Source organism: Podarcis melisellensis (genome assembly GCF_964234715.1).
Source record: "Podarcis melisellensis genome assembly, chromosome: 14".
Lineage (NCBI taxonomy): Eukaryota > Metazoa > Chordata > Lepidosauria > Squamata > Lacertidae > Podarcis > Podarcis melisellensis.
Genome location: NC_138546.1, coordinates 26,490,014 through 26,515,611, shown reverse-complemented (window position 1 = coordinate 26,515,611; position 25,598 = coordinate 26,490,014). Strand labels below are relative to the sequence as shown.

The following is a 25,598-nucleotide window of genomic DNA, read 5'->3' as shown; positions in this document are numbered from 1 at the left end:
CCTTCTTTATCTGGAAGGTCCCATGTAATCTAGGACCCAGTGAGGACAGGACTCCAGTACAGCAAGACGGAAATACAATCCAGGCTGAAGCAGCAGCTGAAACACCCTTGTTAAAAAGGCAGCACGATGGCAGAAACCCTCCTGTCCCTATTGTCTGTGCGCTCGTGCAGCCCAGCCAAAGCTATTCCTTTGTTCGCCTGAAACTTAAATACATAATGAATTTCTCAATAAACCATATTCATTACCAGTGTGATCTCACATGACATATTCTATTACTAAGTGGTCCTGCTACATAGATATTATTCACTCAAGTGATCAATCACTGTCACCAAATTACAGGTTGCAGGGAATGAAATTAGCAAAATGAACTATGGATGTAAAATTCATTTGAAATTCAATTTAGAGGCTATATTAGCTTTCAATTAGCCTATCCAACAGTTTGAACAAGCTATTTTCCCTATTTTTTAATTTTTTTAAAAAAAGAAATGTTTTTAACTTTTGAAGCAAAAATTTGTTATTTGCTTTTTTGGCTTATCCTTCTGTTCAGCATATTCTTGTATTTACGCTTGGAAGGCACTGGTTTAAGCTGTAAAGATGAATGTATTGCCAAAGATGTTATTCTTGTTTCAAACCCTGCAGATCGTGGATAGAGTGGAGTGTTTTGGAAAGTGGCAGAAGGACATTACGAAATTTGTCTGGCAGGGCAAAAGGCCCCGGATAAAACTTAAAATACTAACAGATGCTAAAGAAAGAGGGGGGTTTGCCCTGCCGGACTTAAGGCTATATTATGAGGCAGCATCCTTCTGCTGGCTGAAGGATTGGTTTCTACTAGAAAACACTGATGTCCTAGATCTGGAAGGGTTTAACAATGCTTTTGGATGGCATGCATATTTGTGGTACGACAAGGTAAAGGTACATAAATTATTCAAGAGCCATATTGTCAGGAAAGCTTTGTTTAATGTCTGGATTAAATACAAGGACTTATTTGAAAATAAGACGCCGAGGTGGTTGTCACCAACGGAGGCGAAGACCACCAAAGGACTTAACATGGAGAGTGGTTGGGCTAAATATTGTGAGATAATAGAAAAAGTTGGAGATAATTGGAAGCTGCAGAGTTTAGAAAAAATAAAGGACAAGGTGCGAGACTGGTTTCTCTATGCCCAAATTCAAGAGATGTTTAAAAAAGATAAAAAGATTGGTTTCCAGGTGGAAAAATCGAAATTAGAGACAGAACTACTTGAACCTAAGACGAAAGTGCTCTCAAGAATGTATAACTTGCTGCTTAAATGGAACACTCAAGATGAGTTAGTTAAATCAGCTATGATTAAATGGGCTCAAGACATTGGTTACAACATCATGTTTGAAGACTGGGAAAGGTTATGGAACACCGATATGAAATTCACGGCATGTAGTGCCTTGAAAGAAAACATTATGAAAATGATATACAGGTGGTACATGACCCCAGTCAAACTTGCAAAGATTTATCACTTGTCTGATAAAAGGTGTTGGAAATGTAAGGAAGCTGAAGGAACGTTCTTTCACCTCTGGTGGACATGCCCGAAGGTGAAGGCATTCTGGGAAATGGTTTATAACGAGTTGAAAAAGGTATTTAAGTATACCTTTACTAAGAAACCAGAGGCCTTCCTCCTGGGCATTGTGGGCCAGAGAGTGACAAAGAAGGATAGAACTTTCTTTTTATATGCAACTACAGCAGCAAGAATTCTTTTAGCTAAATATTGGAAGGTACAGGAGCTACCCACGCTGGAAGAGTGGCATACGCAGCTGATGGACTATATGGAACTGGCCGAAATGACAGGCAGAATCCGAGACCTGGGAGAAGAAGCAGTGGAAGAGGACTGGAAAAAATTTAAGGACTATTTACAAAAACATTATAAGTTATGTGAATGTTGAGAATTTGTTAAGTTTTTAAACAACAAGCTTCAGATTCCAAATTTTTGATATTACTGGAATTTAAGTTCTGATTGTGAAATGACTAAAGTCTAGGGTAAAGTTTCTATATTGAGGACTGTTGGAATCGTGAACTAATAATATTTCCCCTAAACCTAATATACAATTGAGGAAAGTACAAAAACACAGGAAACAAGGTATTAATTTGCTGTAACTTTATTTTATTGAAAAGGATGCAGGGGATGGAAGATGTGGGGAAGTCCAGTAGATCATGAAAAATTGTTTTGCAAAGTACGATTTCTTTTTTACTTATAACCTTTTCTCTTTTCTTTCTGTAAAACTGCCTTTGTTGAATAACTGACGATGTATTTGACCTTGGAAAAAAGCAAATAAAAACATTATTAAAAAAAAAAAATAAGCTGGCAAGTTTGAATGAAGCAAAAAGGATGTCTAGCCTTTGCGTATCTTCATTATTCTGGTGCTTTGGAAGGGGAAGGAAGTCTGGGTCGGGGTCAAAAGAAGACAGTGCCACCTTTTTCCTGGATCATTGTGAGACTGTTCTCCTGACCAAAGGTGACCTTGCACTTTCCATGTCGAAACTTTAGTGTTTGCCAACACTCTAGGGCAACCTTCTGTGATCAACAGGGGTCAATAATTGCTTATGGACTATGCATACTGTCACCAGATCCTGCATGACAGCGTTGTATTTTGCAGAATCTTGTACAGTATACCATTTCCCCAAAAATGAATTAAAAGTTTTTTTTTAATAGAGTGGAGGCTAAGCTGTCCAGCACTTCTCTAAATGAGATTGTCAGGTATCTCCTGCCAGTCCTCCTCATATGCATAATGGGTACAGTGGAACCTCGGTTGTCGAACGTAATCTGTTCTGGAAGACCGTTCGACTTCCGAAATGTTCGACAACTGAGGCGCAATGGGCTGTCAGCAAGTTCAATGGGGAAAATTGAGAAACGTGACTTGGAAGCCGTTCGACTTCCAAGGCATGTTCAAAAATGGAAGCAATTACTTCCCGGTTTTCGGCATTCAGGTTCTGAATCATTCGGCTTCCGAGATGCTCGAAAACAGAGGTTCCGCTGTACAGTGGTGCCTCGGGTTACAGACGCTTCAGGTTACAGACGCTTCAGGTTACAGACTCCGCTAACCCAGAAATATTACCTCGGGTTAAGAACTTTGCTTCAGGATGAGAACAGAAATGGTGCTCCAGTGACGCAGTGGCAGCAGGAGGCCCCATTAGCTAAATTGGTGCTTCAGGTTAAGAACAGTTTCAGGTTAAGTACGGACCTCAGAAACGAATTAAGTTCTTAACCCGAGGTACCACTGTACTTCAAATGTCTAACTGAGGAACTTGCGGTACCTGGTCAGAAAGATCCAGGGGTCACACACACACCCCATGAAGCCAAGGTGGGGAGAGTTTTAGATAAGAAGCTGAACTTCTTTTTGCAGCTTGTTCCCCTCCCAAAACCAGGGGATCCAAGAAGGGATCTTCTAAGAATCTGACCAGCCTTGCTGATTCCTTGTGAGTAAACATGGACAATGTGTATAGGGGAAAGGCCAGGACTGATGATGGTGGTCATGAGGAGGATGGTTTTATTTTCCTGTCTAGTTGGAATCTTCTTTCCTCTAATTTGAATCCATTGGTTTGGATCCCGTCCTCTAGAGCAGCAGAAAACAAGCTTGCTCCATCTTCCATGTGACAATCATCCAGATATTTGATGATGGCTATCATATCACCTCTCAGTCTTCCCTTCTCCAGTCCGAACATACAATCCAGTGTGCAGATTTAACAGCAATGGAACCACAATATATTTCACAGGGCTGAGAGCATCAATAATTTTTTCTTGGGGCTTCACTTCAAAAAGCCATCCGCCTCTCTTGGACCATCAACGCAGGGCAAGCTAGCTGGTTGGCCGGTTCATCTTAGAACACCAGGGATTGATTAGCTGTCTCCTTGACTTAAGTTTTGCTTCCTTGCCAACGATCCCTGTCAAATTGCGAAAGACGGTGTTGAATAAATGCAGGCCACTTAAAAGCTCCTGTCTGATGCTGGTGAGCTGGGACCTTCCACTGTCTCCGGTTATTACACGATTAGCCATGCTGTTTGAAAGGAACATCATAATATTTCGCTGAAGATCAATCCGGCCCTTCATCACTGCGCTTCTCTGCTCATTTGAATTAAGTCAGTCTCCCCCCAGCCTGGCACCCTGCGGTGCTTCAGACTACGACTCCCATCAGCCCCTGTCAACACATTGTGGAATGCTGGGTCGGATGGGAACATGGCTGTGCTGGCAGGGGCAGATGGGAGTTGTAGTCGTTTCGGAAGGTGCCAGGGGGCAGCCTCACTGGATGGAGCCTGAGTGATGATCATATAAAGTTTTATCAGTTGGAGAGACAAAGAGACAGTACAGCGATGACCATAAGTACATCAGAACAGCCTGCTGGATCAGGCCAATGGCTCATCTAGTCCAGCATCCTGTTCTCACAGTGGCCAACCAGGTGCCCCAATGGGAAGCCAGCAAGCAGGATCTCTGCCCATGCAGGCAAAGCATAATCATGCTGGCTGTTGTTGTTGTTTAGTCATTTAGTCGTGTCCGACTCTTCGTGACCCCATGGACCAGAGCACGCCAGGCACTCCTGTCTTCCACTGCCTCCCGCAGTTTGGTCAAACTCATGTTTGTAGCTTCGAGAACACTGTCCAGCCATCTCGTCCTCTGTCATCCCCTTCTCCTTGTGCCCTCCATCTTTCCCACATCAGGATCTTTTCTAGGGAGTCTTCTCTTCTCATCAGGTGGCCAAAGTACTGGAGCCTCAGCTTCACTATCTGTCCTTCCAGTGAGCACTCAGGGCTGATTTTCTTCAGAATGGATCTTGCAGTCCATGGGACTGTCAAGAGTCTCCTACAGCACCATAATTCAAAAGCATCAATTCTTTGGTGATCAGCCTTCTTTATGGTCCAGCTCTCACTTCCATACATCATTACTGGGAAAACCATAGCTTTAACTATACAGACCTTTGCTGGCAAGGGCTAGTAGCCTTCAAAGTCCTCTTTTCCATTATTTTATGCAATCCTCTTTTAAAGCCATCTAGATTGGTGGCCATCACTGCCTCCTGCAGCAGAGAGTTCCATAGTTTAATGTGCTGCGTGGAAAATGACTTTCTTTTATCTGTCTGGAAGTTTTGAATAGTCACAGGAGGGGAGAGTTGCTCTTGTGTTCGGGTCCTGCTTGTGGGTTTCCTACAGGTATCTGGTTGGCCACTGTGAGGACTAGATGGGTCAGCAGGCTCTTATGCTCTCATCTGTGTCCCTGGCCAAGAGTTGACATGTGCAAAACAGTGGCCCTGAATGTGTGGCGTGTGCTCATGTTCTCAGGTAGGATAATAGCCAGCCTCTGAGAATAAACCACAGGCAATAGCTATTACAGTGTCCAGTTGGCTGTTAGTAGGATGGTGCTCACATCCTCCAAGGCTGGATCTAGAGACATCAAAAAAAGTTTCAGGAAAACGTGTTGTAAACTTCATAATGGGAAATCACATTGCAGAAAGACAGAACTCCACAGCGCCATCTGGTGTCAGAGTCTTAGAATGCATTTTAATCTTTTTTCTTTAAAAAAAAAAACCCACTTATGTAGCTCAGTTCCAAGTCTCCCTATTTTCCAGGGACAGCCCCAAATTTACAGAAGCTGTCCCAGTTCCTGATTTGATCCTGGAATGTCCCACTTTTCTTTAGGATGCCCCTATTTTCATTTGAGGGCATGGAGTTATGTGACCCCTGAGCCACGGAGATAAGTAATTATACAACCTTTAGAAGACATCCAAAGGCAGCCCTCTAAAGGGAAGTTTTAAAATGTTGTGTGTGTGTGTGTGTGTGTGTGTGTGTGTTGGAAGCCACCTAGAGTGACTGGGGCAACCCAATCAGATAATAATAATAATAATAATAATAATAATAATAATAATAATAATAATAGGATGTCCCTATTTTCAATGGAGAAATGTTGGAGGGTGGGCTCTTGACCGGGCATGGCATGACAAACGGAAGGCTCTTCTTTAGTGCCTGCCCCTGGCACAGCCAGCATGCAGCATGTGGCCATTTATTATGTTCTGCCTTTGCAGTCCAGCCCGGGAGGGCAAAAGGGGATTCGGCATGGTATTTCTGTGTTTATTGCCGGAATAAAATATTAACTGCTCTATTATTCCTTTTATTGCTTGGCCTTGAAAGTCAGATCTTTTTTTTCCAGGCCAATCAATGGAGAGGCAGAGGCTCTTTATGGCAGCAGAATCAATTAGCAAGTCTGAAGTGTGCGGTGCCAGCCGGGAGAACCCAACAGGACTGGGCTTGGCTCCAAGCAGGCCTCTGCTCCGGAGCTGACTCCAGAGGGGGGTGAGTGTGGGGTGTCTCTGCATTCCCTCCCTACTGCAGCTACAAAACGCAAAATGCAGATTTCCCTTTCAGACCCTCCAAGGAGGAAGAAGTATTATCTGCCATGCAACTCCTGGCATTGTACTGGGCAAGATGGCTTACTCTGGGGGCCTCCAGCAGAACAAGAGCCAGTTTCCAGGATATTCATTGGTTTGGAAATGAATTGCCATCCCTCATTCAGCAGCTGTTGCCTCCCCATTTCCCCCTTTAGCTAGGACAGCCAGGAGCCACCTTCCGTGGGAAGCAGACACAGGATTGCCTCTTCTGGGGTCAGTTGCCTGGAAGCACAACTCCTGCAACATGTAGAGAAAGGGGAGCCTGTCATTCCCTTCAACTGGCATCTCTCCTGCTTCCTGGGTGTGCTCAGTGCCAGTCCTGCTTGCCAGCTGCTGCAAATCAGCTTCTTAGTGAGGCTCCCTTCCTTTCCTCTTCAGTGGTTTCAGTTGCTCAAGGACACGGGGTCTTCACTGAGCAGTGTCAGACAATCTTTTGAGAAAAAGTTTATTTCTGCCTTCCCCCAACCTGGGGACCTCCACTTGTTTTGGACTAGAACTCCCATCAGCCTCGGCCAGCATGGTCATTTTAAAAAATAAATAAATGTATTTTTATTAAAGATTTTCTTGGTTTACAAAAGTATGTGCAATGTCTCTCTCTCTCTCTCTCTCTCTCTCTCTCTCTCTCTCTCTCTCTCTCTCTTTTCCAAGTAACATTTTTTACAGATCAGTTTCAATTGTTGAGACATTAGGAAGAAGAGGGGGGGAAAGGTGGAGGGGTGGGAAAGGTGAGTGGGGGTGGGGTCGGGTGGCGATGTTTCTATTATACTTAATATATGTGGGCTTTTGTGTCAGCGTCGCTTAGGCAGGTTCTCTGCTATTCACTTCAAAGAACCCACCTACTTTCAGCAGCCTGAAACACCATAACCAGACACTGGAGAGACCTGTCAGGAGTAAGCATGGACCAATGGTACCAAATAGAATGGGAAACAGCCTTACTAGAAAAATTAACCAATAAACTGAAACTGACACGGGGACAAACAGAAGAAGACACCTTTACCCTAGTATGGCTCCCCTTTATCACATCACAGCCCAACAAGACAATGACAAAAATCCACCAACAGCATACAAATCAATATGGCTAACCTGATCCAAAACACCCACCCACCCCACTCACACATGAAAACAAAAATCACCACAGCCAATCATAAACAAACAACCACACCCTAGGCCAGCATGGTCATTTGAAACTAAGGATGTTGGGAGTTGCTCTAGAAGTTGGTGATCTAGAAGTGACTGAAGTCAATGTTTCCTCTTTGTCACGCCACAAACCCTCCTGTTGACACACAGAGTCAGTGGCTGGCAACTGTTGACAACAGACCTTGCCTAAACCTTGTTGCTTCTTCAGGGTTCTTGGCAACTGGGTCTTATTTTTTGTTCCCTAACTTGGGTCTCCAGCTGTTTTTGGACTACAGCTCCCATCACCCCTAGCTAGCAAGACCAGTGGTCAGGGATGATGGGAACTGTAGTCTGAAAACAGCTGGAGACCCAAGTTTCAGAAATAATGCCCTATAGTCTGTGGTGTTGCAGAACTGATGCTGCAAAGACTCTTGCTGTCTCTGCGTAAATTTAATCTGCACTATATATGCAAATTGGTGATGTGTAAGTGGGCAGGGCAGAGTTGTGGGCATCTTTCAGCTGCTGAATAATGGTGTCAGAAGTGGGCTGGATTGCATCCCAGTGATCCTTTGTGTTTTCCTGGAGTGGGGTGATCGTTGGCTGATACCCCAGCTGGGCGTAATCCATGGCAGTCAATTGATGACAACTTGATCAGCCTCTGGCAGCAGGTTGCCCAGGAAACCTGGAGGCTGCTTTGAGGGGGGCGGGGTTTAGTTGCAAGTTGTTGAGCAGCAGAGTTTGGGGAAGTGGTGGGGGGGTCAGTGCAGGAAAACAGCTGATACCCCTTCTCTGCTTTGCCAAACCAAGGGCAGGGACAGATGGCAACGAAGCCTGGGCTCTAGCACATTTCCTATGGCACAGAAACACCATCTCTCTGCAAAGAGGCCTCCGACCATCTCTCTGGCAATGGGGACCTTTTAAAGAAGATCCTGCTGCAAATCTGCACATCACCAAGTTCTTAACCTGAAACTGTTCTTAACTTGAGGTACCACTTTAGCTAATGGGGCTTCCCGCTGTTGCTGCGCCGCTGCTGCACGATTTCTGTTATCATCCTGAAGCAAAGTTCTTAACCCGAGATACTATTTCTGGGTTAGCGGAGTCTGTAACCTGAAGCATCTGTAACCCAAGGTACCACTGTATTTTGGGTGCTGCCTCAGAGATAAGAGCCAGTTTACACATTATGAAAACCAAGCCAACAGAGTTCTGGATGCTCCCACCACAGTCGTACCTCGGTTGTCAAACGCCTTGGTACTCCCAAACGCTACAAACCCAGAAGTGAGTGTTCCGGTTTGTGAACGTTTTTCGGAAGCCGAACGTCCAATGTGGCTTCTGCGGCTTCCGACTGAGTTCAGGAAGCTCTTGCAGCCAAACAGAAGCTGTACCTTGGTTTTCGAACCGTTCCAGGAGTCAGACGGACACCTGGAACGGATTAGGTTTGACAACCAAGGTACCACTGGATAGGCTTGCAGGTAGTGGTGGTGAACCCTGCTGGATCGGTCCGAAGGCCTATCCAATCCAGCATCCTATTCTGACAGTAACCAGTGAGTTGATAGGTACATAATATAAACCTGGCTGCTGGATCAGGTCCAAGGGGGTACATGAAGTCCAGCATCATGTTCTCACAGTGGCCAACCAGATACAGGACCTGAGCACAGAAGCACTTCTCCCCTCCTGCAGTTTCCAGCAGAGCAGAGCCATTGTGGCGAGTAGCCATTGAAAGCCTTCTCCTCCATGAATTGGTCCACTCCTTTCTCTCCCCTCCCCCCTTATCCTTTCCTTGAGATGGGAAGAGTAAGAAGTAACTTTTAACACATTGTTAGGAGCAGGGTAACTGCTCCCAAATACCATGTTTGTTTTTCCCTCTCTCCCCCTCTCCTTTCGGATATACTGCTTTTGTACAGTGGTACCATAGAGCCTAGGACTTGCTGATCAGAAGGTTGGTGGTTCGAATCCCCGCGACAAGGTGAACTCCCGCTGCTCGGTCCCTGCTTCTGCCAACCTAGCAGTTCGAAAGCACGTCAAAGTGCAAGTAGATAAATAGGTACCGCTCTAGCGGGAAGGTAAACGGTAAACGGCGTTTCTGTGCTCTGCTCTGGTTCGCCAGAAGCAGCTTAGTCATGCTGGCCACATGACCTGGAAGCTGTACACCAGCGCCCTTGGCTAATAAAGCAAGATGAGCGCCGCAACCCCAGAGTCGGCCACGTCTGGACCTAATGGTCAGGGGTCCCTTTACCTTTACCTTACTTTGGTTTGCTACTGCTTTGGATTACAACCGATTTGGATTACAACCACGTCAAACCTGGAAGTGTGTGTCCCTTTATTTTTGGATTACAACCCATTATATATTTTTTGGATTATAACCAATTTTTTTTGGTGGGGAGGCCCCATTGGCAAAAGCACACCTTAGGTTACAACCTGTTTTGGTTTACAACCGGACCTCTGGAATGGATTATAGTTGTAAACCAAGGTATCACTGTACTTGTAGATCTATTATTTTTATTATGTTGCTTTGTTCGATATATCTGTGTGTTCGTTCTTGATCAACATTCTATTTTCCCTGCTTTCTGCTTGGCTTGAGGCATAACATGAAGGTGAATAACAAATACCAGAGTCGGATGTGTTGAAAGACCGTGCTGCTGCTATTGCTGCTGCTACATGTCACAAAGCACCAATTAAAAACTCTTGCAGAATGCCAGGCTGCCTGGGCTGGCAAACAGGTGGCAAAAGACTGGGCATTAGCTCCGTCCTTCATTCATCCGCTGACGGGCAGGGATGCAAATGCGGGTTGACTGACAGGAGGGTCTCTCACAGTTTTACCGCAGAAATATTAATCTACAGCACCAGAAAGACACCTTCACTGCGCTCAACCGCGGCGGTGGGTGCCATGCAGCGTGCATGGCCCTGGCACCGAAATCTGTGGGTGATCGGGCACCCAGGGCCCCAAGGATTTGACGCCTTTGTTGCTTGGTTGTGACAAGAAGCTGCCAGATGGAGTCAGCGCCCCCCAGAATGTAGGTCCGCCATTGAACCCACCCAGTCCTGGCATTTGCGAGCAGGAGGCGTGGCCGCCCAAGCGGGGGAGGAGCGTATTGCTTCGCTCGCGGACGCGCCGAGTTTTTTTCTGGGAGGTGTGGCTATGCAAACGAAGTGGCTTCCCGCGAGGGCTGCCGGGAAAACAGCTGACTGCTCCCGCGTGAGCGAGCCGCGGCAGAAGAAGCAGGTGAGGATCGCCTTCCCGGGCAGGGGGAGGGGGCTGGATCTGAGCTTTGCTCCGGCAGATCCTCGGGCTCCAGAAAGCGGAAGGAAGTGGCTGCGGGCTGCAATGGCCCGCTGGGCCGTGGCGGACCTATGGGGGCCCCTGAAGTTCGAACTGGCCTGGGGAAGCCCTTAAGCAATGAGGTCTCCGCTCTGACCTTCTGCAGATCGCTGCATTTTTATTTGTTTTAATTAACTACTACATCTTAGATTTGATTAAAATGGCTGTACTGGGTTATCTCACTCGCCCAAGTCACTGGGGTGAATGAAAATACCCGGTGCCTTATAGTTTTTTTTCAAGCCCCACGTTGGGCAAAAAGTTCCTGCCTTGTGGGTGTTGGGACAGATGACCCTCGGGTCCCTTCCAACTTGACCATTCTAGGATTCTACCATTCTTTTTTCTACTTTTTCAAGCTACTTTTTCACATCCTGATAGTTGCAAAGTCATTTTCTGGAGACAATATGCAGAAAGAATTTAAGCGCTCTTCGGCAGAATGGCCAACTTACCGCCTTTACGACATCTGTGCTACTGTCGAAATAGATACCACCCGAAATGAATGGATTTGAGTCATGTGACTCAAATCGGGTCAGCTGGACCCAGTTTTTAAAAGCAATGTGGACTCAAGTCGCTTCTGGGGCTCCTTCGGGATTCTGGGCCCCGCAGCTCAAGATCCATTCATTTTATAAAAGGTCTGCTCCTGCAACTTTCCCTGGGAGGGAGGTCAGCTTCTATAACCAAGCACTTCTGTTTCCTTATTGCTTCATACACGCGGGCCAAGGCTTGCTCAACCTCTCTCTGCCTCTCCCCTTATGCATTGCATTCTCACAACAGCCCTGTGAGGTGGGTTAGGCTGAGAGAGGCAACCACTCCCCCATACAACATGGTCATCTAGGGTGCTTAAGGACTGGGTTTTGGGAGAGGGAGCAGGATCTGAACTCTGGTCACTCCCAAGTCCTAGTCCTCATTAAATTGTGAGTTAGGCTCAGAGAAGGTGACTGGACCCCCAAGGTTGTCAGCAGGTAGGATGGGACGGGGGTTTGAACCCCCTGGGCTGGTTCCCTTTATAACTTTTTCTGCAGAGAGCTGGTGAACGTGAGATCAGCTCTCTTGCAATGCTCAAGCTCAGGGTTGAGCAGATCCGACGGTTCCAGGCACCCAAAGGAAGGACTTTTTTTTTAACGCAACACAATAGTGGCTTACGGAACTCCTTGCCACAATACCTGGTGACGGCCACTGCCTTAGGAGGCTTTGAAATGCACAGAGGAGGGGAGATCTGCCGTTACCTACCCTGACAGCTCAGTGAGACTTACATGCTCAGGGACAGTCTATCTCCAAGTACTTGTTACCTTTATGGCCTGCTTAAGACTCCCTGGAAGCCCCTGGATGGCGGATGTGTGGAAAGGAGGCCGGTGGGCTGTGTGGATTTTTGGCTTGATAAACCTGCTGGGCTTTAACTGCCGCTTGAACTGAAGCCCAAAACAAAGCCCTCCTCCACCGGGATTAGAGCCCTGCCTAGCTGCCTTTTTGCTCTTGCCTCTGGCAACCTGCCTCTCCTCATGTCATGCGTGGGCAAATTGCACCACCCAACCCGTTTCATCTTGCTGCAGAGGAATTTGCCACCCTCAGATGAGAGATTATTAAGCGGCCTCTTCTTCCAGGCTTCAGGGTGCCAGGAGAGAGATTGTCTTCCTTGTTTTCAGAACCGCCGACAAAAATCCAAATACCCCTTCGAAGTAAAGGGAGCAGGTTTTTAATCCCTAAAGAATGCTCTTTCATGAGAACACAGGAAGAGCCCTGAGGCTCTTTGGATGAGACCCAAGAGGGCCCACCTAGCCCAGCATCCAGTTCTACCAGGGGGCCCTGTACAGGTAAAGGGACCCCTGACCATTAAGCCCAGTTGTGACAGACTCCGGGGTTGCGGCACTCATCTCATTTTACTGGCCGAGGGAGCCGGCATTTGTCCGCAGACAGCTTCCGGGTCATGTGGCCAGCATGACTAAGCTGCTTCTGGCGAACCAGAGCAGTGCACGGAAACGCCGTTTACCTTCCCGCTGGAGCGGTACCTATTTATCTACTTGCACTTTGACGTGCTTTCGAACTGCTAGGTGGGCAGGAGCAGGGACCGAGCAACGGGAGCTCACCCCGTTGCCGGGATTCGAACTGCCAACCTTCTGATTGGCAAGTCCTAGGCTCAGCGGTTTAACCCACAGCGCCACCTTATAAATTCAGAGCCAGACTGCCTCTGCACCTAGAGGCTCCATAAGAAGAGCCTGGCCCAAAGGGACTCAGGTCATCCAGCCTTCTGTTCTCACAGTTGGCAGGCCATATGCTCGTTATGGGAAACCCGCAAGCGGGATCTGAGTGTAAGGGCTGCACTCTCCCCTTCTGCAGTTTCCAGCTGCTGGGATTCAGATGCATAGACTCCTACAACACAAAGAGGTGCCCTGCCAGGCCTCAGATTTCCCTCTAAGTTACGTTGTCCTTCCTTGCACCCAGTACCAGTCATACTCAGACCAATTGTGGCTGATCAGTGGGGTTGGGGTTGCTCTCTGCACTCGCTTGATGTTACTCTCATTTCTTTGCATGGCCGTCACTTGCACCAGGAGTTGGGCATGCATAGGGGGATCTTCCAGAGTCCTCTGTGGTGCCTGGGCAGTAGCACCCCCGGCAGCATGAGAAGTCACCCCTCTAAAACTGCCGCTGCCTCTCTGCTTTCCAGAGCTGTTTCCTCCTGTGGCTCAGACCTGGTGAGACCTCGAGATGCAGGCCGACTCCCTCTTGCACAGTGGCTACTTTCACCCCACCCTCCGCTTGTGGCAGGCGACGGCCGCTAGCTTCCGTGCATCCAACCTCATCTACCCCATCTTTGTGACGTGAGTCTCTCGGCCATTTCCTAACTGGGGTGTCCGGCTTGGGTTAGTTGGGCCCTGCTGGGTCTGAGCCAGTTGGGTCATTTCTGACATCCTCAACTCCCGCCTGGCACCTTCCTGGTACACCTTTAGGTGCCCGGCGAAAATGTTCCTCTTTAACCAGGCCTTGGACTGATGGGCATCCGATGCCCTTTTAAATCTGTTGTGGGAAGGGGATTATTGGTTTGCTTTTGTTCTTATTTTTATTGTGCGATTTGCCTTTTCGTGTTGCAGTTTGGTGTTGTGAACCGTCCTGAGACCTGGGCGGTATACAAATTTAATAAGTAATAATAATAATAACTATTAATTTTAGCATTTGGTGATCCCACAGGGCAGGACAATATCCTTAACTCCATATTTGTAGGGTGGTCAGGGGCTGAGGGACCACGGCTTGCCTACAGCCACCTTGTGAGCTTGTGACGGGAGGGTAGGGTAGGGGGAGCAGCTTAATTTGGCCCTTCCTGATCCCTGGCTATTAGCCACCGTTCTGACTGATCCCTGGGGTTCTCTTCTATTCTGCCTTTCAGCAAACTGCATTCCCGTCTTCTCTTTGGGGCACAAAGCCTCCCAACCTAGAAAACCTCCTATTCCTGGTTTGGGGGGCGGTTGGCAGCCCTCTGTTTTCCTGGGGGCTGCAGGCTTCCCACAATGATGGCACTGTCAGGTGACGGCAAAGGAATGTCCCTTGGCACTGAGCCTGTCTCTGGGACTGCCAACCTTGCTGCCAGGATCCTCTCCAGCTCCCACTTCCCCTGTTTAACTTTTTCAGGGACAGCCCAGATGCCGTGGAGCCCATTGCCAGCCTGCCTGGTCAAGCCCGGTGAGTGAACACGTTGAAATGTAGGGAACTGCCTTAGGCTGAGCAAACCCTGGATCTGCCCAGCCCAGCCCTGTCGATTCTTGAGAGGGTCTTGGGGAGATACTGGGGGCAGCGGGTGGGGAGGCAGCTCCCCAGTCCTACCTACAAACCTCCGTTCATTTTTTCTTCCCCATATTGCCTGCCTGAGTCAATGCAGCTCGAACTCCAGCAGAAGGACAGGAATTTGCTTATGTTTCCAGCTGCCTTTGCCCCAGACTTCTCTGGCCCCCGCGAGATAAGGGCTCCCGATGGGCAGCCAGAAGCTGATGCTTGCCTCCACCCCACCGTGCCTTCCCAAGATAAAAGCTCTTTTGTTGCAGTTGCAACTTGGAGATGAGAGATAACAAGGTCCACCCCAAGGCCCCGGCCCACTCGTTGGGCTGGGGGCACAGAGTGCTGTGCTCAACCCAGCCTTCTCATGGCTTGGGAGCCTTTGCTGCTCTGTGGGGCTGTGGCTTTGACCTGAGAAAGTTTCTCCAAGGGAAGCAGCTGGTCAGACCAGGGATGGACTTTTGTAATTTGGTGCCCTGAGGGAGGACAAAATATGGTTCCTTCCCTCCCTTCCCTTTCTTATTTTCATACAATAATTCCTTTTGGTAGAGTTGCATTTCTCCTCAGTAAGTCCCCTTATAAACATAGGTATTACTGCAGTGGCGTAGCGTGGGTTGTCAGCACCCGGGGCAAGGCAAGTAATTTGCGCCCCCTAACCCGTGGATTTTAGCACTGCGAGTGCGAGCGCCCCCCCAAATGTTGCGGCCGGTGCGGCCGGCCCCCCCTGCACCCCCCACGCTACGCCACTGTATTACTGTTATTTTGATTGTGGTGGTTTTGCGCCCCCTTGGCTTATGTGGAGAACTGCCCTAAACCTGACACTGGCCTGATGAGGAAAAGATATTTGCTATAGCGGTTCTGTGTATCTTGAGTGGTGGAAAACACAGCAGTATAATGCAATGGAATCGGCCTGCCTAAGCCAACAGACAACTTCTCTGCTTCGGCAGTTTCATCTTCTTGAAAACCTAATACATTTTCAAAAAGAAGAAGAAGAAGAAGAAGAGAGAATGCATGGGGCATGACACATCTTGCAGCTCCAGGAGCTGTGTTCCAGTGATGGCACTGGCTGAGGAGTGGGGAGCAGTGAACAGGGGCCCAGGGATGCCATCATATCCTGCTTGCCAGGCTTCCCATCTGGTTGCCCCCTGGTGCAGTGGGCGCTCTTACCTGTTGACCTGACATGCCTGATAAAAACTAAGTGGAGCGTCCACGTCCCGAGGCAGCATACCTTAAAACTGCCAGGTGGTGGAGGCAAATAACGGGTGGAGGGGCTTCTGCCCTCATGCTCTGCTTTTGGGGATGGGGTTTGGGCAGCTGCCTGGCCTCCACAGGAGAACCAGACAGAGGACTAGAGGGAGCTGCTTGGGGCTGATCCAGCAGCTTTCCTTACTAAGGCAGTGGGCTTGATCCATTCCATTTGCTGAGACGTGGGATCCCTCTGGGGGTGGGGGGCAGCAGCTTCTCAGTGCCTATGTGACCCTATTGCTTTGCTCATCAACCTCCTTTGGTCTCTCTCTCTCTGCCCCCTCCCCCCACAGTTATGGGGTCAACAGGCTGGAGGAAATGCTGCGTCCCCTTGTGGCTGATGGCCTGAAGTGCATTCTGATTTTTGGGGTCCCAAGCCGAGCCGTCAAGGTGGGTAAAGGAGGTGGAGGCACCCTGGCAGTTTCAGTCATATGTTCAATTAGATTAGCCTCCATCCACAAATCCTGCACCTGGCTGCTGAGCTCCAGCCCCACGTACCATGTTGCCAGCTGCAGTTTAACCACCTTCCTCCTACCTGCCCCTCCTCACCCCACCCCCACTGCAGGACGAGCGTGGATCTGCGGCCGATGCCAAGGACACCCCAGTGATCCAGGCCATTGCCACGATCCGTGCCTTGTTCCCTGAGCTGCTGATCGCCTGCGACGTCTGCCTGTGCCCTTACACCTCCCACGGGCACTGTGGTAAGTGCTGCTGGAGGGGAGCAGGAGGAGCAGGACCCCCACTTCTTGTCACATGGCCTAGGGGAGAGGGAGAGCCCCTCAAATTCTGCCATGTGTATTGCATTAAATCAGGGTTTCCCAAATCCAGGTTTTTTTGTGGGATGTAAGGGAAGCAAGATCTGTTCAGTGCATTGATGCTGTGGCTCTTGCAGGCCTGCATCTTCTCCTAAGGCTCCCCGCCCCCCTTTTTATCTCTCTTGAAATATGGCTGCTATTACGTCACTACAGCACACTTTTTAAACAACGCATGGGTGAAACAAGGTTTTCCTGGTGTGCTTCTGGTGTTTGCTTCCAAGAGTCCTCGTGAACGTCAGTAGAATTTGGGGGGCAGTGTGTGTGTGTGTGTGTGTGTGTGTGTGTGTGTGTGTGTGTTGGGGGGTGGAATAGGGAGAAATTGGACCCCCAGAATCTTGACCACTGCCCTTGCCCTTTCAGGCATTCTTCGGGAAGATGGCACCCTCCAGAACGAGATCAGCTGCCAGAGGCTGGCTGAGGTGGCTCTGGCCTATGCCAAGGCAGGTGAGAGCACAGTTGGCTGCCGAGCCCCATCAGTGGCACTGCGCAGGTGCCACAGGAATGACGCTCCAGACGGACGTGAGGCTGCAAGACAGGTCTCTCTGCTGCAGGAAGTGGCCACGGCTGCTTAGCTGAGGGAGTGTAAAAGTTGGGTTAGGGCAAAACTCTAAGGAGAGGGCAACTCTTGGTTATGACATTAAGCAGACCCTCAAGGTTCAGAGGCAGCCTACCTCGGAATGTTTGGGGGCTGTTGCTAGGTGAGGAGAGAGGCCTTTGCCCTGATTGAGCATGGCTCCTTTGAGGTTGCTTGGGCTGGGTGGCTCCTTTTGTGTGGTGGGTGGGCTCCTGGGGAAGCTGGTGGCCAAGGGAGTCCGTCTATCAGGGCTGGAGTCAGATGCAAGTCAGCAAGAAAGGATGCGAATCTCTGATGCCAATGAAGTTAACTCTTTATTCTAGGAGATGGCATACAGCAACCCTTTCCCAGCAGGTCTTGCCCCTATGGAGCAGGTGCCAGGACGGAAGATCCCTGCCTTCTACCACTCTTAAGGCTCCTCCTCTCCCAGAAGTTTCCCAAGCAGTCTCAGACTGTGTTTGCACACCTCTGGCCTCTGTCCTGCCCTCCTGCATGCTATTGGAGACCAGCGGGAGGGGAGCTTGTTGCAGCAGGAGAGGGAGACTCTTCAGCAACCTCTTGACGCCCCTCCTCTGCTTCAGCCTCAGAGTCTGAACTGTTCCCTGTCACTATCTCTCCCTGTTCACCAAGCCTTATTGACCCTTCAGCATCTGACACCTTCTCCCACCAATCTTCTCCCTCTGACCTCTCCTCCGTGTCCCACCACCAGTCCCCCGGCTCTGAGCCTTCCTCTTCTGGGGGTTCCCATGGGGGTCCCCTGGCTGGTGCTTCCCACCACTCCTCTTTGCCAGCCCGTCTCTGGCAGTGGTCCACCCTCAGCTCCCCTAAGCCACCACCCATCTTCCTCCTCCAGGATGCCATATCGTGGCCCCCTCGGACATGATGGATGGGCGCATTGGCGCCATCAAGCAGGCCTTGGTCTCCAACGATTTGGGCAACAAGGTGAGCCAGGAACGAGCCCGCACCCTCCTTTGGCAGACTTCCTCACAGAGCCCTCCAGGGTCATGGTGCCTTTACTAGGCCGACAGGAGGCCCTCTGAGGTTGCCACGGCAACGACTTACCTCAATGGGCCTGCAGGGCCACAGATTAGGGGTGGAGGGGAATGGATGCAATTCCCTCCCTGTGCCCCCTCAGGAGAGATTGTGAGGGGCCTGGCAGGCAGGGGGCAAGAGATCCTGTGTGGGTTTTTTTTTAAAAAAAAAGCCCTTTAGACAGCAAACCTCCCTCACCTTTCCTCCGTGTCGGCTGCAGGTTTCCGTCCTGAGCTACAGTGCCAAGTTTGCTTCCTGCTTCTACGGCCCCTTCAGGTGAGAAAATGAGAAGAGCCGTGAGGCTGGGTCAGGCCAATGGCCCATCTAGTCCAGCATCCTGTTTTCACAGTGACTGAAACCCACAGGCAGGATTTGAACACCAGGGCATCATACTCCCTACCCGTGGTTTCCAGCAACTTGGATTCATAAGCATGGCTGCCTCCAGCTACGGAGCCCGAGCTAGTAGCCATTAACAGCCCCCTTCTCCATGAATTTGTCTAATCCTCTTTTAAAGCTATCCGTGTTGGTGGCCCTGGCTGCCTCCTGCAGGAGGGAGTTCCATAGATTAACTACGGAACTTTCCTTTTTCCGTCCTGAATCTTCCAATGTTCAGCTTCGCTGGACGTCCACCTGTTCTAGCGCAAGGAGAGAGGGAGAAATAACCTCCCTCTGTCCACACCAGGCCTGGATTTGCAAAGTTCTGCCATGTCACCTCTTTCCCGTTTTTTCTCCAAACTAAAAAGTCACAAAGGCTGCGACCTTTCCTCTTAGGGGAGGCGCTTCATCCCCTTGATTGTTTTGGCTGACCCTTTTCTCAGTCTTCTCCAGAACTGCAATATCCATTTTGAGGCGATGGGATGTACGCTGCATCAGCCCTTGGGAGGGGAGGGGAGGGCAAATTGCAGGGGTTTGCAGTCCAGCAGGTGTTTCTGGGCTGCAAGTTCCACCCGCCCTGGCCTTGGCCATTCTTTCTGGGGCTAATGGGGGGGGGGTGTTTCAGTGTACATCTGTAGACCAAGGGCTGCCCACAATCGGTACTTGGAGGTCTCATGGGTGATTTCACAGGCTTGATAATTTTTTGTCCTTCTTTCTGGTTCCGCGCAGAGATGCCGCCCAGTCTAAGCCTGCTTTTGGAGACCGGCGGTGTTACCAGCTCCCTCCGGGGTCACGGGGTTTGGCCTTGCGGGCTGTGGTGAGTCGTCCCCCCCCCCATATTCCCTGAAAGAGGGAACAGACCCCCACAGGAGGAGCCAGATGCTTCTTCCTTGCAAGTTTTTAAGCAGAGGTCAGGTGGCCATTGCACAGGGTTGGACTCGGTGACCCTTTCCACTTCCCATTGTACGGTTCTGTGCAAAATCACTAGCTGTGATTCCTTTATTTCAGGGGGTTGGACTAGATGAATCTCGGGGCGGGCAAAGACTCTACAGTTTTGTGATTCTTACCGTCTTAGCTTCCAGCTGTGAACACCAGGGGGAAGGCACTACTGGGGGTGGAAGAGGAGAAGGAGGCTGCTGGTGGGATGAACCCAGACTTCCCTTCAACTCAACACAGCGATCCTCTTAGTGGATTTAGTGCGTCTGAGAAACAGGGATTAAGACTGAGCCTGCTGCTTAGGGGGCTCTATCTTGGCTCCAGCGACCTCCAGGCCTCTCTGCGCGTCCTTCGTTCCTCCTTGCCCTGCCCCAGTTCCTCAGGAACAGCCCACCCTGCCTCGAGGTGCTGCGGCAAAACCGGACTCTCGCCGGGCTCCAAAATGGCCTTGTCCCTGACTCCTGCATCGGTGGTGGGCTGCACTCTTGACCTGTTATCAAGTCCCAGGTTCGACCGAAGTTCCCCAGAGAGCGCCTGGAAGGCGGCCAGAGCGAGCCACCCTTGGGCAGCTTGATCTGCGTGCAGAATCCGCTTTGGAGGGCAGCGGCTTGGCTTTCTTCTCCCGTGGCCTCTCTCCCACCCCTGTGATCAAATGGTAGCAAATAAGAAGCTCCTTGGACTGTAGCCCCCGAAGCTGGCCTGTGTCAGAGCCCCAGCACAGATGGCTCCAGGGTCTGGCCTGGTTTGAAGCAGTTGCCAGCGAGGCCTCCATTCTCCCTCCTTATGCCTGTCTGCCATAGCATAAGAAGAGCCTGTGGGATGAGGCCAGTGGCCCCTATACCCCAGCACCCTGTTCTCACAGGGGCCAACCAGGTACCTGTGTGAAAACCTGCAAGCAGGATCTGAGCACAAGAGCCCTGTCCCCTCACTGTGGCTTCCAGGAACTGGTACCATCTCATCCAACCCCCTGCAATGCAGATGGCCATCCAACCTCTGCTTAAAAACCACCTGTGAAGGAGAGTCCATCACCTTCCAAGGCTGTCCATTCAGCTGTTAAACAGCTCTGTTTTTTCTCCATGAGAAGCTCCTTTCTTGTTATTTGAACCCGTTGGTTCAGGCTCTACCTTCTGGGGCAGCAGAAAACAAACTAGCTCCATTTTCCATGTGACGGCCCTTCAGATATTTGAAGGTGGCTCTCGTATCTCTTCTCAAACTCCTCTTTACCAGACTAAACATTGCCAGCTCCCACCACCACCCCTCAGTAGGCTTGGTTTCCAGACCCTTGTTCATTTTGGTTGCCCTCCTCTTCACATTCTCCAGCTTGTCTATCCACCTTAAAGCCATGTGCTTTTAAGTCATGTGATTTAAATATATAGTTTGTGTGCAGGGCTGGAATGAACCGTGAACGGAATGAGCTAGATCTACATCCTTGAAAATGTGTTTGGATGTAGCCAAATAAGCTTACTTTCCAATTCAACATATTCTAATCCTAAACATAATATGAAGTATGGGGGATGGGGAGAAAACAGCCTTATTTGGAAACTCAAAAGGAGCTTTTCCCATGCCAGGTACAGTTTTGTAAAATTCTGTCATGTTGCATCTTCCTTGCCTTTGCTCAGAAGTCTCCAACACTGCAATCTGTTGATTGCTCGACCCCTCGATCATTCCGGTTCCCCTTTTCTGAACCTTTCCCAACTCCCTCTGTTGTGTGCTTTTTCTCTGTACATGGCCATCCCCTGCCAGGAGCGAGATGTGCGGGAGGGAGCAGACATGCTGATGGTCAAGCCAGGAATGCCTTACCTTGATCTCGTGCGGGAGGTGAAGGAAAAGGTAAGCTCCCTGCTCCCTGGAATGAGTGGGAGGGGAGACCCCCACCCCCACTGGGTGGGCCTTGGCATCATCTTGGCTGAGCAAAGGGGAAGGGCGTCTGTCTCGACTGATGTGCACCTGTGTCTTTACAGCATCCCAACCACCCGCTGGCCGTCTACCATGTCTCTGGAGAGTTTGCCATGTTGTGGCACGGAGCACAAGCTGGGGCCTTTGACCTGAAGGCTGTGGTGATGGAGGCCATGGCTGCATTCAGAAGAGCAGGTGAGAGAGGAAGGGAAGTAGGTGGGGGTGGAGGGGGCTGCCGTGTCACAGGGAAAGACATCCCCTGCGGCAAAAGGGGTACTTTCCCTGGCCTCCCACCCAGGTCTCGAAACCTTCCATGGGATGCCCTTAAGTGCTTTCCATCAGATGGGGTTACAGTACGTACTGAAATCAGGAATGCTGGGCAGATGGGTTCCATTGTTTCTGCTCCATATTGATCCAGAGCAGACCACAATGTACAGTAAGCAGAGTAAAAACTTAAAACATGTTGCAGGATTCCAAATAACTCAGAGGCAAAGAACTTCATCCAGCAGAGTTTGCTACTGAAGGCAAATGAGCATAACAGTCACAAATCCATACATCTTCGGCACGGTCCATAAGACATCCAGTTGCAGCAGACTTAACTTAAACTTACAAAAGACCTTAATATTTAGCATACCATATACAGAACACCATACCAGAAGGAAAGAGAGACAGAAAATGAAACCCAGGCTCCTTCTGGCCTTATTATTATAGTCAGCATGACCTTGAGTGAAAGAGTTAACAGAACCAGTTTAAACCAGCTGCTCAGCTTCTCTGAAGAAATAACCCAAACATCAGGAACCTTCTTCCTGTTTGTAGGCAGAATAGAAGCTTGCTTGTTAGCTAGAAACTTCCAGTTTGTATCACACAGAAAAGCTTGCAGAACCCTCTTGAATCAATTGGAATAGGAAAGATCTCTACACTGTAAACCAATACTTTCTGTACCGCAAAATGCAAAACTGACAATAGGAAGGGCTCTGCAGCTGGATCAGGCCAAAGGTTCATCCTTGATCCAACCACATGCCTGCTCGGTGGGACGCCTACAAGCACAACACGGCCTGTGCAGCAGCAATTTTGCCCCTTGTGGGACTCAGCAGGGGCAGCAGATGGGACTCATAGACATGCTGCCCCGATCCTGGGGCAACGCACAGCCACCTCCAGTCACTTGGTGCTCCCTGGTGCCGCAGAGCCCCTTCAGGAGCAAGTGGAGAAAATGGGCTCCCCATCGGATTTTCCGAAAGCAAAACCACATCATCCACAAATGCTCTGAATTTATAAGCTTGAGGGGGGGGGGAATTCATACAGTATTCTGCAAATACTGCAAAAACCCACGAGCAGGACCCAAGCACAGCAGCCACTCTCTCCTCCTGTGGTTTCTAGCAGAGCAGAGCCATTGTGGCTACTAGCCACTGATAGATCGCCTTCTCCTCCACAACTTTTTTGATCCTCTCTTAAAGCCACCCAATTTGGCTCCTGGGGGAGCGCGTTCCAGAGTTTAGCCCTGCCTTGCGCGATGAAGCGCTTTCTCTTATCTGTCCCCAATCTTCCAACTTTCAGCTTCATTGGATTTCCACAAGCAGCATGAGGAGGATGGAGAGAAGCGATGAAAGAGACTAAAAGCAGATGAATTAAGAGTGGCTGCCCTCAGACCTTTGGGAGGCAAGCAGAGTAAACTGAGGGAAGGCATTTGCAAATAAACTGTGGGTCCTTTTTTTAAAGAAGGAAACTATTCTCTTTCCAGGGGCTGATATCATCATCACCTACTATGTGCCTCAGCTGCTCCAGTGGCTGAAGGAAGAACAGGCCTGAGCCATCGCTTTCCTGGGAACAAAGATGGCCGGAATAAGAATCCCGGAAGTGTCTTGAAACTTGTGGAACGGAGCAAGCAGATGGTTGGGGAGGGGGCAACTATAGTATCAACCCCCCTCACATGCTTTTACTCTAAGGGTGCCCATCTACAAGAGCTGATTCAACTGACTCCATGGTCCCTTAGCATTCCAGGCCTGGAGCTAGGATTTCTTTTAATTGTCAACCAAGATGCCTTTTTAAATATATGCGTTTTTTAAAAAAAAAAATGTTGCAAGAAAGGAATAGTTGAACATAAATCAAGTTAGATATTCAGTAAAGGGATTGGGAAAGAATGCTTTGGTGAAAGAGCCCCCAAAGAGGTGCCCTAGAGCTCTGTGAGGCAATGGGGCAGAGGGGAATGCTTGTTGGTGCTGCAAGGACCCCGGGACGATGTCCCAGCTGCTTCTCCACATTAATGCTGCGGGGTGGGGGTGTTGTCATGCCATCCCGCAGCTGTAGGTGGGGGCGGGAACCAGCCACTACTCCCCAAGCCCCTCCCAAAAGCCATGATGCATACCCTACACCTTCCCAGCAGCCTCAGCTTTTGTAGCTGGAGTCAGTCAGGACCCCCACCCTCCTGAGCCAAATGGAGGCAGGCAGCAAGGCAACAGAGAGCGCAGATCCTCTGGGACTCTCAACCAAGATGGCATCTTTTTTAACTTGATGCAGGGCAGGTGAAATTCACAGGCAGATCTTTACCTGTGTGCTTCCTTCCCATTCTGGAAATAGCAACGTGCCTATACCTTGTGGAGCTCTTTAGGGTGCAGGAGCCCCACCAGGAAAAAAATCAAAACAAGAAGGGAGCCTGGTTTGCAGTCTCTGCCCTCTCCTGATTTGCACAAGTGACGGTCCCTAGCTGCTCGGGAAGACCCCTGGCCTCCTCCTGTGTCTTGGCATAACAGGAGGCTGTGCCACTTCCCGACTGAATGCTTCTCCTCTCCATCGTCCACGTCTTGCTGCTTTTATCAGCACAGGAGCCAGACCTGCTGACATGTATGGCAACCCTCCCGATTTTGGCCCGTGAAGCTGGGAAGTAATTATCAGTACACCTCTTGGAGCATAAATAAACTTTCTGGTGTTCCCTGGAAAGAAATGGTTACCTGATGGTGGTGGAGGAGGGGGAAATATTAGAACGAAATACATAGGCTACAGAAGAAAGTGGGTTGAGGGGGGACAGGCAGGGTGTGCTGCCAAGTTGGTGTTTTTAAAAGGAATGCCCCTTCAGTGTACAAATATGTGTTGAATGTGTTTCAGCCACGTTAGCCCTTGTCTTTCCTCTCTCTGTGGTCTGTGTTGTAGAGAGGCACAGGAAAAACTAGAAGGATGTTCAGGCAGGACGACCCCAGCGGCAGTTTCTAAGAAGGCCATCTTGGATGATAAACACAAGTTTGTGCCCTGCCAGCTTTCAAGTGCTGAGCAAGCAGAGAGCCTCACTGCAGAGAGGATCTGAAGGCAGGAGGACCCTGTTGCCATGGGGGGGGGGGGGTAAAAACATATCATTGTGGAATCCTGCCACTCCCCACCCCCACCAGTGCTCTACATTAGAACTTAGTAAATTTGAAGGAGGGTTTTTAATGTTAAAAAAAATCTATTTTGAATGGCAAAAGGGGCTGAGCCAGGGGCATGATGGTCACTGGCATAAACCACATTCGCATGTGCACATGACATGACAGTCCTTAAAGCAGTTGTTCTCGAACTTTATCTGGGCCACACTTTCAGAATAAAAAATTGCTTGCACCATACTCAATTTTGTATTAATAAGACATACATTGGAAAACAGAAAGAACGCCTAGCTGTGCTTGATTTTGGAAAAAAAATCCAAACAGTATTCTGCAAATAAAGCATTTTGATACTACACTACACTGAAATGTTTCCTTGATTGTTCTTGAATCTTCCTGCCGCACTTGCTATCCTCTGCTGCTGCACAGGCACTGTATCCTGCAGAAGAGGGGAAATGCAACTCTGCACTTCCTCAGAGGAACCCACACTCTCAATTACTTGGACATGTTCTGGGCATGAAATAAGTATTCAAGTTACTTTGTTTGCTTTCTCTGGAAACTGAACTTTTTAAATAAAATGAAATATGGTTTTGGCAGCTGGGTGACATAAGGCACTCCAAAGTGTGTGTTGGGGAGGAGCTGCACCTGTTGAATTTCTGGCTGCCTCACTACTGGACTTTAACAAAGCTCTGCTCCAGCCTCAGGCTGATCGTTCAAAAGCACTTTTCCGGAGCCAAGTCTTCATTCACAAAGCGGTGATGGGGGGTGCTGCTGCAAAAGACCCTCACCGCCTA

At 49.5% G+C, this 25,598-nt stretch overlaps 1 protein-coding gene across 1 annotated transcript; it reads left to right on the top strand.

Annotated features, from left to right (window-relative positions):
- Positions 1–13,493: 13,493 nt before the first annotated feature.
- ALAD (aminolevulinate dehydratase) lies at positions 13,494–24,398 on the top strand. Its single transcript, XM_081888746.1, has 11 exons — positions 13,494–13,641; positions 14,447–14,497; positions 16,126–16,222; positions 16,398–16,533; positions 17,008–17,091; positions 18,075–18,163; positions 18,474–18,529; positions 19,358–19,445; positions 21,308–21,394; positions 21,526–21,655; positions 23,199–24,398. The coding sequence occupies exons 1-11, from the start codon at positions 13,529–13,531 to the stop codon at positions 23,264–23,266; spliced, it is 999 nt and encodes a 332-aa protein (XP_081744872.1). The 5' UTR covers positions 13,494–13,528; the 3' UTR covers positions 23,267–24,398.
- The last annotated feature ends 1,200 nt before the right edge of the window (positions 24,399–25,598 follow it).

Coding starts and splice junctions, on each gene's coding strand:
- ALAD (XM_081888746.1), top strand. CDS start 13,529: ATGCAGGCCGACTCCCTCTTGCACAGTGGCTACTTTCACCCCACCCTC. Junction 13,642..14,446: donor ATCTACCCCATCTTTGTGAC/GTGAGTCTCTCG, acceptor TAACTTTTTCAG/GGACAGCCCAGATGCCGTGG. Junction 16,534..17,007: donor CACCTCCCACGGGCACTGTG/GTAAGTGCTGCT, acceptor TTGCCCTTTCAG/GCATTCTTCGGGAAGATGGC.